This window comes from Mauremys reevesii, linkage group 9 (assembly GCF_016161935.1).
Source record: "Mauremys reevesii isolate NIE-2019 linkage group 9, ASM1616193v1, whole genome shotgun sequence".
NCBI classification, from domain to species: Eukaryota; Metazoa; Chordata; order Testudines; family Geoemydidae; genus Mauremys; species Mauremys reevesii.
In genome coordinates this window covers 60,963,260-60,978,058 of record NC_052631.1, presented here as the reverse complement: position 1 = coordinate 60,978,058, position 14,799 = coordinate 60,963,260, and the positions used below count along the sequence as shown (strand labels likewise).

At 57.6% G+C, this 14,799-nt stretch overlaps 1 protein-coding gene across 3 annotated transcripts in view; it reads right to left on the bottom strand.

Moving 5' to 3' along the window:
* Positions 1-14,799, bottom strand: part of NHSL2 (NHS like 2) — a 175,333-nt gene that overhangs the window by 84,795 nt on the left and 75,739 nt on the right. The window contains exon 1 of one of the 3 annotated variants that reach the window (XM_039488719.1): positions 1,174-1,307. The exons of the other annotated variants lie outside the window; for them this stretch is intronic. Within the exon in view, the coding sequence (XP_039344653.1) occupies positions 1,174-1,237 (64 nt within the window). The 5' untranslated portion in view covers positions 1,238-1,307. Of the gene's footprint in view, positions 1-1,173; positions 1,308-14,799 lie in introns of those variants that run through there. 3 annotated transcript variants of the gene reach the window in all.

The following is a 14,799-nucleotide window of genomic DNA, read 5'->3' as shown; positions in this document are numbered from 1 at the left end:
CCCAAACACCAGAGGGCATCAGCAGTGCATCTCTCTCTCCCACACACAGCGTTACAGTGCAACATCGAAAAGCCTTCCTCCCTTCACCGGTCTAACATAGCTGGGCTGGTTATGGGTGACCCCGGGCCACTGAAGCAGGTCACCCATACTCCAGCCAATAGAGGGCAGCAGCAAGCCAGCACTGGCACACACACAACCTGGAGGTGACATATTCTAGTTAGCAGCTGGGCCAACCAAGAGCAGAACCCAGGTGTCCTGGTTCTGACTCACTGCGTGACCTTGAGCAAGTCCCTTAGACCTTTCTCCAGATGTGACACAGCCAGAACAGGGGGTTGCATGCAGCAGGCTCAACAGCCAGAGGGAATGAAAGCTCCCTGGGGAACCTGGAGCACACAGCCCAATGTCATTCCTGTTGCTATAGCAAACCCCAGAGCACCTGCAGATACTCAGCATGTATTGTCAGCCGCCCCTTACCACTGCAACTCAGAGCACTCCAGGGAACAGAGCCTGCAGCCCAGCTAGGCAGCCTCCCCACCTGTCCCTGCCCAGTCTGAGGAGGAGGTGGAGGAGGGGTCCCCAGGGAGGGCACCAAACAACGGGAGGAAGTGCTCCACCTGTGACCTGGCAGGAGCATGTGTGAGGTGACAGCAAGAGGACAGCAGGCTAGGATGTAAGAGGAGGATTAGGGTGCAGGGCATGGAGCACACAGCGGGCAAGGAGCAGCCTGGTAGGAGCCCAGTGCCCAGGCTGCCAAGGCTCACCCTGCATTGGCGCTGCACTGGCAGGGGGCTAGCAGAAGGAGCCCGGTGCCTGGGCTGCTAAGGCTGGGGCAGCCTCACCCTGCACTGGTGCTGGGCTGGCAAGGGGCTGGGTAACACAGCGTGGCAGAGGCAATATGGGAAGTGGATTGTGGTGCTGCCTACACCCTCCCTCAGGCAGGTGCAGGATCCCACCTGCATGGCTCATGCCAGAGGGGGGAGGGAGAGCAGGGGCTTACACTGCACTCGCAGCACGTGGGGGGGGGAGTGTAGGCTACTGAGTGCTGGGGGCGCCACAGCCAGAGAGCGCGGGTGTGATGGGGGACAGGGGTTGCGGAGCGCGCCCAGGCAAGGCCCGGGGGAGCTGGGCACGGAGAGAGCCCCGCTCCCCCAAGCCCGGGCGCCGCGGCGGTACCTGTTGCCGAGTCCATCTTGCAGGGCCGGGGGCTCCGCGGCGGCTTGCGCTGAGAGTTGCCCATCCCTGGGCGCCGGTGGCTCCGCCCGGGGGGGTCACCGCGCCTCGGCGCCGCTGTGCCCCGGCTCCATCATCCCCGCGCTCGGGGGGTCCAGTAGCGCCACGCCGGGCTGAGGGGAGCGGCCCCGGAGGCGGACGGGAGCCGGGGCGCGGAGCGGGCAGCCGGCCCTCATGCCGCCCTGGGCCAGGGTGGCCCGCGGCGCGCTCCCCGGCCCCCGCGCAGCGCTCCGGCACGTCGGCGGCCCCGCGCCAGACCCAAGGCAGGGAGCCCGCCAGGCTGCGGCTCCCCGGCCGCGGCACGTTCACACCATGGGGACCTGCCGCCGAACCGGACTCGCGCCGGGAGCGGGGGTCTCTGCAGCGCTCACGCCCACGGCGCCGGGGACTCGCCACCTGGCGCCGGAGCAGCCGCTCCGGACTGACACCCCATGGCCACGTTCCGGTCAGGGACACCTGGGAGGAGCCCCAGGGGAATCAGGTGTGGAACTGGAGTGAGATCGGAATCAGGCCCTGCCCCTCTCCGGGGAGCCAGGCAGCTCACTGCTGTGCCGAGGGAGTCTCTGCTGTTCGTGGAGCTGCGAAGCCGGATACCCAGGAGCTGCATCGCTGGCAGCCAATGGCATGGCTCCGTTCAGCAGCCCCATTAGGAATGTAAACGTGTGAGAGTGTGTGCACACCCCCACACAGAGCGCTGCTCCCCCGGGGCCGCTGCGGGCTTTGTAGGCTCGGGGGGCTGGGAGGTTCAGCTACTCCCTCCCTTGGCAGATCTGCTTGGGGGGGGGGGGGCAGGACCCGAGCCTGGGCAGCTCCTCAACACTTCCAGACTTTGGTCTTGGAGATGCTTGTGCTGCCCCGGGGAAAGGGTGGTGGTGACCCCAGCAAGTTCCATTGCCCCACCTGCTGCTCCCCCTAGGGCAAAGGCACAACTGAATTGAACAGGGATCAAGCTGCCCAGCTAGGGACTGAACAGAAACCACTGTATCCATGTTTATCATTTGTCTAGCAGCAGCCAGGTGAGACCAGGTCCCAGCAAAGGCACCCAGCCAAGGCTCCTGCCCCAAACAGCTTCCAGTTTAACAGACAAAGAGGAGGAGGGGAAATGGAGACAGGAAGTGACCTGCATATAGACTCGGTGTCATGAGGCCCAATCTAATGCTCCAGCATGGCAGGATTGTTCTGTGGCCCACACATGCCAAGGGGCACCAGCAGCTAGAGAGCAAAGGGATGGCTCTCTGGGGTTTTACCCCTTGTGTTGGGGAGCCCATCCTGAGGATGTACTGCCACTGGCATGGGGAAGAGCTGAGTCCATGAGCCCCGGGATAAGGCAGTGGGTGGGTTTGGAGGTCACTGGAGTCTTCTCTCCCTGTGGGAGCAAATACCCTGCAAATAAGAAAGGACACCCCTGCATCTGTGTGGGTGTTGAGTTAATGGTGGGCCTGTGCTGGAGAGAATCGCAGGGTGCCAGGGTCCCTAAGAACTGCACCTGGGGCCTATCTTTCCCAACACTAGTGCCGTTGCTGGGTGCCCTGGTATCTCAGTGGATGTCAGGGACAGGCCCAGCACATGCTGCAGGAGCAATGGAAACACATTCAAAGGTGCCAGCCTCCTGCCATCCAGCCTGCCTGGTGCTGAGTATGCCCAGCCAGCACCCCCATCAGCTCCTCACTGTAGCAGGGTCACTGGTCAGAGGCATGGCCAAGGCTGCCCACCCTGGACCTGATGTGAGCCAAGAGCTCAGCTTGTACCTGGGCTAGAAGAAGGCAGCCAGCACAGATCACTGAGCACAGGAGCCTTGCAGAGCATGGGAATTCTTAGTGCTCTTGAGCACACCCTCCTAGCGTCCCTTGGGAAGATCTGCATCAGCACCCCCTCCAGAGATAGGGGATGCAGACAGAGGGGGGTTCTTGGTCATGCAGTGAGCTGGGCACAGCGCCCAGGAGACATCACTTGCCTCTCTGGGGAGCCCGGTCACTGCCTGGGACTCGTGTATTTGATAGTTCACCCCACAGCCCCCCCTCATATATAGAAACACCCCCACACTCAGAGGAACTCTGGAGGCCTATGCAAACATCAGTGGGTTTAACTTTCCCCAGGGTCAGCCAGAGGATTCAGGGGGCCTGGGGTCTTCGGCAGTGGGGGACCCCTGCTTCGGCGGTAATTCGGCGGCGGGGGGTCCTTCTGCTCCGGGACCTGCCGCCAAAGTGCCCCGAAGACCCGTGGCGGGGGCCCCCTGCTGCCAAATTACCGCCGAAGACCCAGAGCGGAAGAAGCTCTGGGGGCCCGGGCCCTGCGAGAGTTTTCCAGGGCCCCCGGAGCGAGTGAAGGACCCCGCTCCAGGGCCCTCGAAAAACTCTCGTGGGGGCCCCTGTGGGGCCCAGGGCAAATTGCCCCACTTGCCCCCTCTCCTCCCGCCCCGGGCGGCCCTGACTTTCCCCCGACCACTTCCAATAGCTGTCTGACCCCCTAGGCAGCAGTTACAGAGTTAAAATACACCAGACAAAACTCTGCCCTCAGCCCCTCCAACTGGAGGGGCAGGGGGGCTGCAGGCAAGACTGAGGAGCACTCACACTGCTGGGGGGAGGGAGGTCAGAGCTGGAATAGCAGGGGCTGTGGTTTGGGACTGAGGGGCAATGACAGAGCTGGGGGCTGCGGGAAGCCCAGGGGCCTGCAGGTAAGGACAGCGGGTGCTGTGTTGGTGTTGGGGAAGCTCCCATTGCCCCTGCCCCTGGAAAGTTGGGCACTAATCACTGCTATTAGCCTCCTATCTTCACAATCTCTAAAACTCGTTAGCTCCACTCAGGAATGCAGGGAAGAAAACTAGACTAATGCCTTCCAGGTGGGCAGTGTAGCAGCAGCTGAGCCAGAGTGATCTGAACTCACCAGCACTGCCCCACAGGGCAAGGAGATGGGGGGGGGGGGAGAGAACTCACTGGCAGAGTTTGGGCCCATTCCCAGCCTGCAGGGTCTGGGAATTATTATTTGTTAGAGCCTGACTCTCTTTCCCAATGTGATGAATTTTGTGGAGCACTGAGACACCAAATCTCAGCGTTTCTGTAACAACAGAAAGGACCAGAAAGCACTGGGAGGTTGTTATGGAAACAGGAACAAATTGAATCAGTACTTAGCATAAGTTGGCAAAAGAAATTTCCTCTTTGACTGACGTGGGCACAGGTGGGCGTGAATGGCTGCAGGTGTGCGTGGCAGCCCTGCACCCGGGTGTGGGTGCGGCAGTGTCACCCAGCCACAGGACATGCTGCACCAACCCGCTGACCCACCAGGATACTTCAGTACAGCTTGATTTCAACAACAATTGCCCATCTTTGCAGAAACCTTCCCCCTCCCCGAGAAAGAAGGCAGCACCGGGCCTAGACAGTCTGTATGTCCCATTTAAACACTCAGGCCTTGAGACTGAGCAACAGAGAAGACACTCACAGTGCAGGCAGGCTCAGACCAGTTCCAATCAAGGCCAATCTCAGCCCAAGCCGGTCGGCCACTCCTTACAGCAAGGCCACTCCTAACCCTAACCCTAAGCAAGGAACACTCAGATCAGCTTCCAGTTGAGGGCAGCCCAACTCTCCAGACTGTCCAGCATCTGGGGGGACTCCAACCAGATGAACCTGCGCAGATGCTCGCGTGGAGGAGAGGAAGCTGCTTCTGTCTCTCCCATATCATCAGAGTTTGACAATTGCTCTAGGCCATGACTGATCAGCCTCTGGAAGCAGCCGCCCCACTGGAGCTCTCCCCTCTGGCCTCTACGCTTTGTCTGTTACAGGTTTCTACCCCTGGGGGCAATGTACATGGGAGAGGGCACAAGGGAACCCGTTGTGGAGAGTCTAGGAGCAAAGAGTCGGGCTACCCTGCAAGGTCATCAGCTGAGTGAACCTTCTGCAAGTTGAGGAGTTTGCAGCCATGGTGCAGCGTCCTGTCGTTGAAGGTTCACCCCATACAATTGGTCAATTCAGTCTGCAGTTCAGGAGGCCTCTGGACTCCTTGCTGGTGCTGAGCTCTCACATAGCAGCACCTGTGAGGAATGCTTTCTGTCACCTCCGGTTGGCTAGGACGCTCCGGCCCGTCCTGCCGGATGCTAACCCAGCCTCAGTCATTCATGCCTTCATCCCCACTGGGCTGGGCTATAGCAATGCAGGGCACCTGGACAGGAAGCCATCAGCACTTAGGAAACACCAACTAATACAAAGCGCTGCAGAGCATCTCCTCAGCAGCACAAGCTTCCTCCGAGCTGTCCTCCCATAGACTAACCCTGGCTCCCCATAGAATAGCAAGTCAAGGTCTCGGTCCTTATCTTCAAGGGACTCCTTGGCCTAGACCCAGGGGATCTAAAAGAGCCTCAAGCTCCAGGATGAAGACTGTGGTTGCTAACTCTGCTCGTCTGATGGAACTCTCTACAATAACTTTCTTGGGAATCAGTCCAAGACTGGGAAACAAACTCCCCCAGGAAGCAAGGGCCACCCTAAGCCTCCCCACCTTCCACTCCAAGAGCTAGTTGCATTTCCTTGACCTTGCCTCCTCTAATCTAAACACATAGCAATATGCGTGTGATTCTCCGTGTGTGAGAGTCTGTGTGTGGCTCTACATTATAAAAACAAATTCCAAACCAAAACATTCCACTGGGCAGAGGATGAGAGACCAGCCAGATATTAGTGATATTGCTTAATGCATGGCCGAAAGGGGCTCGGATACTACAGTGATGAGTGCGGTATGAGAACCTCTATAGAACAGACTAGGACTCACTGACTGTAGGAACATCAGAAAGTGACTAGGATCGATCAATCTCCATGGATGGTGGAGCAGGGAAAACCAAAAATTGGTTGGTCATTGGAACCCTGCAGTGTGCTCTTGGCTTCCAGGAGGATAAGCAACCTGGACACATCTGGGGCAGGTCATTTAGAACCAAGGACCTGAAAAGTGTGGAAACGTCTTTCTCCTGTTTCCTCTCCACAACAAACTCTGAGGCATGCACTGCTCTCTGATAAGTGACTCTATAAATGTCATCCTTGTGGCCTCCAAGTTTCTCACCTCCCAGTGACTCCAGATCAGACGCGCTCAGTGTACGGGTGCAACCGCTGCTTGGATCAGAGCCGAGGTGGGTTATTTTGGGCTCATGCATCATCTCTGATAATAAAGATTCTTTGGTTCAGATGCAGCCCTTGTCCCTCCCTGCCCTGTGACATAGGTAAACTCAGCACTTCGGTGCTATTTAGTCACATGCTTCCCCAAGACCAGCTCCCTGGGTCCTTCAGGCTCTACAGGTTGGAGATCACATACCACATGTGATTAGTGTCTGAGCTCAGCCCCTCCCCATCCTGAACCCTGACTGTGTGATGCCCCCCACCTGGAGGAGAATTCTGTGACACACACAACGCGCTGGCAGCCGTGAATCCGAGGAGCCGTGTCCACCCCAGTTTGACCCAGCACACCATCCCGTGGCACCCTTTGGGGCACAAGCTTGCATCAATGGCCATGCCTCAGCCCATGACCTGAAACAGACGAACCATCTCTGGGGAACAAGAGGGGAAGGGAATTCTGGACCAAGGGCTTCCTGCTGATGGTGCCCCACTGCCAGCCCCAAGAGAGCACCTCGGGGGACTGGCAGCAAAGCCCCTGCGGGCCTGCTCTGGTGCAGAAATGCCTAGAGATGAGAGGGAGTCGGGACCCAAATCAGAGATGACCCCACTGTAAGGCCAAGCAATTTGTTTCAAATGCCCAGTGATCAGAACACAAGACTGGGAGTTAGAAGACCCTGCTTAAACTCCAGCTCTGCCAAGGACTCACGCAGCCTCAGCCCGGTAACTCCACCCATCTGTGCCTATTTTTCCTGGCCCCACAAGGGGGATGGCGCTGATCCACCATTTTCATGGGCCTGCAGCTCAGTCCACATTTGGCGGTGCTTGGGAACGCTCCGCAGGGCAGAGTCATTCCCTTTGTGTGCACCTGCATTCTAGCAGCTGCAGGAGAACGCGAGACGGCGTTTGGGAGGCAAAGGGCTGCCCACCCACAGCTTTCTAGCCTTGTTTCAGATTGTCACAGGCTGTGCAGTGTTTACACAGCTCCGGCCTGCAATGTGCCAAGCTCATGTCTGAGCCCCACTGGGTCAGGAAACCCTACTGCCTTCAGCTGGCTGCTTATCCTGGGGCTTAGACACCAGTTGTTGGAAGGACAATCCGATCACAACAGATCGGCGTTTCCTGTCTGCGGGAAGGGGCACTTGCTGCTCAGATGACCCTGACCCAGCCAGCCTCCCCTGGTGTCCCTGAGACGCTGGTTCTCTGCCAGGAGACGGGCCCTCTGCTGGGATAGGTCTGCAGAAGGGCTGTTTGCTTGATCTGAAACTAGATTTCCTCCTGGCCTTCATCTATCCAGCTGCCCATGTGCATGGGAGCCAAGAGGCACTGCAGAGAATGAGATGCAGGCAGCTCCCATCTGCCCTGTACACCTTTACTGTACAGGCCTGGCCCCTTGCACAGGAGTTTGTAGCAAGGAAGCGGCCTGGCTGGCAGAAGCTGCTAGGGAGACGCTCTGGGTCAGCATGTCCTCACCCTGTCTCCAGCAGCACTGACCCCTGGCAGGTTGCCTTGGCCATTTATTGGCAGCAGACGGGGTTGCAGATAAGCCCCTACCCCTCCAGAGGCCCTGTGCTTGGGAGCACAGGTGGTCTGAATCTCAGCCTTGGTGTCTGAGATGAGACAAGGCTGGAGAGCAGGTGGGCAGCAGCATCCTGCCAGGCTCCCAGCAGTGGAGAAGTGATGGGGAGGGCCAGCAGGGAGCCAAAGTGCTGTTGCTGCAGGCGAACAGGAGGCCAGTCCTGGAACATGCACTGTGGGATCCTGACATGGGAATCTGACTAGACCCAGTATGTCTCCAGGCTGTTCGGATGTAACATGCACTGTGCATGATACAATCATTGCACAGAAAAATAAGAGTGGCTGGAGTGAGGGGACATGCGCATGAAGGACTGGGGAGCCCCTCGCAGCTGGCCAGGCTCTTGGCTCTCTGGAAGGCCGAAGCTGCTGGGCGAACTCAGCAGCTGGGTGCTCCGAGACAGGTGCAGGCGGGGGGATTCCCACAGCTCAGGAGAGAAGCTGTCAGTCAGGGTCTGGAGTTAGACTCTTGGTCATGTGACCCAGCATCTGGCAGACATCCCTCTCTACTTCAAGTCCTGGCTGGAGGGAGCTGTTCTCTGCCCTGGAAGGATTTGCAGGCTGTGACGGTGAAGCCAACAGGTCAGTAAGCTGCAGATGCTGATGCTTCAGATTTGCCTCCTCCACTAGCCTTTCCCTACCCGGTAATGCAACCTAGCCAACTAAGTGCAAATAAGGTGTTAATGCAACACTGAAGCCATAAGATCAGGCGCTGAGAGCACAGGGGAACTCCATTGCCCAATGGCAGCTTGCAGGTAGCCAAGGGAGAGGAATAGCAAACTGCAACAGGCCTGAATGAACAGGCCTGGAGCGGCTGGACCTTACCTGACAGCTGAGCGCTTGATCTTGACCTAAGGTTGTATTAACTTCAGCGCTGCACTGAATGTGCAGAGATCATCCCCTCTGCAGCTCCCACCTGGCAGCTAGGACATATGTAGAGCCCCTCTCCCCTGCAGACAGCTGGACCCTCAGGCCGAGATAGAGCGAGAGTGGGTGGGTGTGCCTCTGTATGTCAGTAGGCCCAGAGGAGCCCTGCCACACACACACACACACACACACACACACACCTCCGTGTCGTAAGCAGCCTTGCAGGCTCCTGAGCTGATGGAGAAAGCCGTGTCTTTGAAGAAGTCATAAATACCCTCTATGTGCACAAGCAGAATTTTCTGCCAAGAAGCAATGTTAAAAACTAACAAAGAGTGAAATAAGCTCATTTGGAGAACAATGGGCTGGGGTATGAGCCAAGTGCTTCAGAGAAAGAGCCTGGAAAGCAGAATTCCACATGTGTTCCTGAAAGGGAAAGGACCATGCTCCAGTGTGCTCCAGCCTTTGGGGCCGAGATGGCATCACCCCCGGGGGGTGGAGGGGAGGGAGTGGAGACTGGGGAGTGATAGGCAGACCTGCTTCCTCCAGAATCTGCCTCTCCCAGCCACTGCTGCCAGAGCTCACCTCCCAGGGCCGTGACCTGCCCTGCTTCCCCAAGCCATGCCCTGCTATCCTCACCAGAGACCACCTCCCTGGACTGCACTCACCTGGAGCAGCCTGGTGGAGCCCTGCCCTGCTCCACCAGGCTGAGTGCCACCTCACCTCCCCAAGGCCACCCCATGCCCCACACTACCCCTCAGGGCCATGTCCCAACCTCCTCCCCGGGCCTGTACAACAAAAACAGCACCCCAAGCCTGGTGCCCCCCAATCCCAGCACCCCAGGAGGTCACCTGCCCCTAAATCTGGCCCAGTCTGCAGGGGACCAGATGGGTGAAGGAGAAGCTGCAGCCAAAGGCAGAGGCTGCTCTGCCACCTTGTGCTACCTTGGGGTTCTGCACTCCCGGATTATCATAGAATCATAAAGATTAGGGTTGGAAGAGACCTCAGGAGGTCATCTAGTCCAACCCCCTGCTCAAAGCAGGACCAACACCAACTCAATCATCCCAGCCAGGGCTTTGTCAAGCCTGACCTTAAAAACCTCCAAGGATGGAGATTCCACCACCTCCCTAGGTAACCCATTCCAGTGCTTCACCACCCTCCTAGTGAAATAGTGTTTCCTAATATCCAGCTGTCACGGAGTGTGGGGAAGTCAGAACCCTGTACCCCTCTTCCTGAGATTCACCGTGACTCTCAGCCAGCCAGTAAAACAGAAGGTTTATTAGATGACAGGAACACAGTCCCAAGCGGAGCGTGTAGGTACAACCATAACCCCTCAATCAAGTCCTTCTGTGGGGTTCAGGGAGCTTAGACCCCAGCTTGGAGTTCCCTGCGTTGCACCACCCAGCCCAAGACTGAAAACAAAAACTCCTCCAGCAGCTCTCTTCCACCTCCCTCGAGATCCTCGTCTCCTTTTTTCACTCTTCCAGGCAGAAGATGTCACTTCTCCCAACCCCAATCCTGGCTCAGGTTACAGCTCAGGTAGCTTTGTTCAAGGGACGTCCCGCACCCCCAATGTAACTCTCCTGCAACATTCCCAGGTCAAATCCGCCCTACTTCCTGCTCCGTCACACCAACCTAGACCTCCCCCACTACAAGTTGAGACCATTGCTCCTTGTTCTGTCATCTGCCACCACTGAGAACAGCCGAGCTTCATCCTCTTTGGAACCCCCCTTCAGGTAGTTGAAGGTGTCGGAGTCCCCGGGCTATGCTCTGGAACTGCTCCCCACAAAGCCAGTCAGGACTTTGGGGAGCCTCCTCTCCCTTGGAGAAGACTGTCTTCAGCGCAAGAATCTCACACAGCTTCACCTTCCTGGGTCTGACCTTGGAGCATTCAGCATATGCCCCTCCATGCGCTTCCCACAGCAAGTCCGCCCAGGCGGGGTCCTGGGGAAGCCAGAGGGTCCTGCATGCACCCCCAACTTTGCAGTCATACATGACTCTTAGCCAGCCAGTAAAACAGAGGTTTATTAGATGACAGGAACACGGTCTAAAACAGAGCTTGTAGGTACAGAGAACGGGACCCCTCAGCCGGGTCCATTCTGGGGCCCAGTGAGCCAGACAACCCCGTCTGCCCTCACTTCCCATCCCCAGCCAGCTCCAAACTGACTCACCCTCCAGCCCCTCCTCTCTGGGCTTTGTTCCTTTCCCGGGCCAGGAGGTCACCTGATTCCTTTGTTCTCCGACACCTTTAGCTATCTCCTTGCAGGGGGGAAGGGCCCCGGCCATTAGTTGCCAGGAGACAGAGTGCCAGCCATTTATGCACACTGGCCCTTTGCTCTGCAACAATCTCACCCCCTAGAGACTTAAGAAACGCATAGGGGAAACTGAGGCACACACACAGTATTCAGAGGAAACATTAAGAACAGTCCCACTTCGTCACATCTTTCCCCCCTTTGAGACTGAACTGAGCGGGGTCACTTTAGCTGGTGACCTGGGAAAGTTCGAACCCACCAACGTTCCCATGGATGCCCCATCATCTCTCCCATTCCTTGGTGGGAGTTACACCAGGCCCTTCCAGTTTCAGGCCCTCCCGTGGGTCTGTTATGCTTGATGGCACTTGCAGGCTGCATGTGGGAAGGTTTATGTGGCCCGTACCCTTTTGCCACCCCAATACCCCTGGGGTTTAAACTGGGATTGGGACTTTTTCCAGTGCTCCAGTTTGGAGGGCTGCAATTCGGGCTCTCTTGGTTAAGAGCCCCCAATCTTGACTGTGGCCACCCTCTGAACAGGTGTTTCTGTCACCCGCAGCTCAGCATCAGCCCCTTGCATTTGATGCTGCCAAGTTGGAGGAGAGTGGTCAGTATACACAGTAAAGTGCCGCCCAAATAGATACAGCTGCAGCTTTCTAAGGGCCTGCACCATGGCCAGGCATTTCTTCTCTAAGGCCACATAGGTCTGCTCCCGGGGCAGCAGTTTCTTGCTCAGGTACCCCCTCAGCATCGTCTTGCATCACCACCGTGCCCAGCCTCAGTGTGTCTGAGTCATCGGTGAACACTGCAAAAGGCTTGGAAAAGTCTGGGCTTACCAGATTTACCGGGCCCTGGATTAGAGCCTCCTTCAGTATACAGACCACCTCGTCTGGCTTCTCTTTCTCAAATAGCTCAAGGATGTAGGCAGCTAGGGGGCTAACGTGGGGTACAAACCTCCGGTAGCACCCCGCCATCCTGATAAAGGCCTGGACTTGTTTCTTGGTCTGGGGAATGGGCCAATCTCTGATCATCTCCACCTTGCACTTTTCGGTTTTTACTGTCAGTCCTGCTCCTTGAGGCAGCCCAGCACCCTCTTCATCTGGGACACATGTTCCTCCCAGGTCTGGCTAAAGACACACATGTCATCGATGTCTGCCAGGGCCAAGTTCTCCATCCCCCTCAGCTTGTCTAGAATCTCCCCAGGCCTAGGCATGGGGTAGGCATTGGACACGGTGATGGCTGTAAGCTTCCGATAGTCCCCACAGAACCAGATCATCTTGTCTTCCTTGGGGATCAGCCCCACGGGTGAGACCCGTGGGCTGTTGAATGGCTGGATCACATCTAAAGCCAGCATGTCCTTGACCTCTCTCTCCACGTTCTGGGTTACTTTCCCAATGACTTTGAATGGGGAACACCTGATGTGGCGATTGGTTCCCACCTCAGGGAAGAGATCCACCAGGGGATCTTCCCCCTTCTGCTCCCAACCCTCCCTTTTCAGGTCCGGGGGTCCCCTCACTCTCCTCCCATACAGCAGCTCGAAAGGAAAGAACCCTGTGGATTCCTGGGGCACCACCAGCTGCCTCCCAATTCCCCACAGTTCTACTTCCCCTTGGGGAGCCCATTCCTGGTACAGGAATCCCTTCTCCCACAGGACTCTGTCCCTGCAGCCTTTCCCAAGCGGGTTTGCAGTGTGGTGGCCAGCAAGTTCCCTCAGCTTCTCCAAGGAGGGATCCTTCTGGAGCTTGGTCTGGAATTCAGCTGCTGGGGAAGGGAGTGGGACCTGCTCCCTCTCACTGGCTGGGCCTGGGGTCACAGCCCCGCTGAGTCCTGTCCCTGGTAGCTCCCTCCCTGCTGTGTAATCACATCCCAGCAGCACGTCTGGACCAGGCAAACCTGGTTGGCAGCCGACCTGCACTGCCTGTGTATCCCCCCACTCAGGTGGGGTCTCAGCTCCCCCCATGCTTAGCGCTGCCCTTGCTGTCCCAGTGGGGTCAGGCAGCGAGCTCTCTGCTCTCCTTACAGCATCAGAGCCAGCATGAGCCCCCTCTCCAGTGTGCAGGGGGGCAGGGAGCATCTCTCTGTCCCACTCAGCCCCAGGGGTCTGGTTACAGGTGGGCAGGTATCCTGAGCCCTGCAGCCAGGTCATTTGCATTTTCACTGACCATTTCCATCTTAGCAAATTGGTTCCCTGGATTCAAATTCAAATCCTTGGCCGTTACAGGAGCAGGGCCTGGATCCTGTCCCACAAATACACAGTCACTCCCCAACGGGACCTTACAACCAATATCTTGGAGAAATCCAACTACCAGCCAGCCCGACCCCTCCTGTGTCTGCACGGGGATCTGGGCCATAGGCAGGGTGAATGGTTCCATCCCGGGGACCTTCACCCAGGTCACACAGCCCCTCAGCATCTGCAGCTGCACCACCCAGGGCCTGAAAACAGTTCTCTCTATCCCAGGGTCTTGCCACCCCAGGCAGGTCTCCCCATTGACCACCAGCTTCCGCTCCCACTGGGGGTCCAAGGGGCCTGAGCCCAGGAGACGCCACACAGACATATAGGCTGGGGCCAGGAGTGGGAGCCTGTCCACCACCCCACCCATCTGGCTGACAGGATCTATGGCCTTGGGACCCAGCAAAGGAGCTAGATACCGGGGCTTTTACGCAGGGTCCCCCTGGTTCAAATCACTCGCCTGCTTGAAGGCAGTATGGTGGGAATCCACATTCCCTCAGGGGCAGCAATTTAGTGTCGAGGTTCCCTGCGGAACTGGTAGCCTGGGGTCTATCCCCACTCAGCCCTGGGGAGTCCCCTATGCCTCTCCACTCCACCATCGCCAGTCCATGCTGCTGTTGCTTTTCCTGCAGCTTTTCCTCGGGCTCTTGCTCTCTCTCATGGTCCTCTCACTCTCTTGGACTCAGCTCCAATCCCACCCATCTCCGATCCCCTGATGGGGAACCCGATCGTGAAGACCATCTGGTTGGGGACCAGACCATTGGGGATGCCTGGCTACTGCTCCGGCTGCTCCCAGATCCTCTTGTAGCCCCTTTTGGGTCAGGAATCTGCTCCTTAGAGCGGTCCTCGTCCTCCAGCTGCACGATTAACTGGCCCTTGGTGAACTTTCCAATGTGTAACCCTCTCTTTTTGCACAGGATCACAGTGTTCTCCTTAAGGAGATGGTGATAGGCCATCACATCACTGTTCCCAAGTTGCTCTGGACTCACAGGCCTGTGTGCTCTTAGCTCCCCCATGGTTTCCAGGAAGAACCCCTGGTGTGCCAGCCCTTCTAGTGGTCACCACCTCTTTGCCAGGGTCAAGCTGCAGACTCCTCCGCCCCTGGGACCGCTTGCTGCAATCCCCAGGGGAACCCTGCTACTGCAAAAGTCCTTCTCGCTGGTCACACATTCCCAGGGGTGAATTGCCCCCTGAAACTGTCACCCTTTGAGCCTTCAGCACGCCTGGTCCTCATTATCCCCCCTTTGTTTTACTGCTCCCCAGTCACTTACTGCAAGAAGCGCCATTCACGGGGTGCAGTACATCCCACCTCTGCCATCAGTTGTGATGGAGTCCCCGAGTGATGCTCTGGAACTGCTCCCCACCAAGCCAGTCAGGACTTTGGGGAGCCTCCTCTCCCTTGGAGCAGACTGTCCTCAGGTCAAGAAGCTCACACGGCTTCACCTCCTGGGTTGCTCCTTGGAGCATTCAGCATCCTCTGCCCCTCCGTGCGCTTCCATCTGACTGCGAAGTGGGGGTCCTGGGGAAGCCACAGGGTCCTACACCCCCACTTCGCAGTCAGACGTGA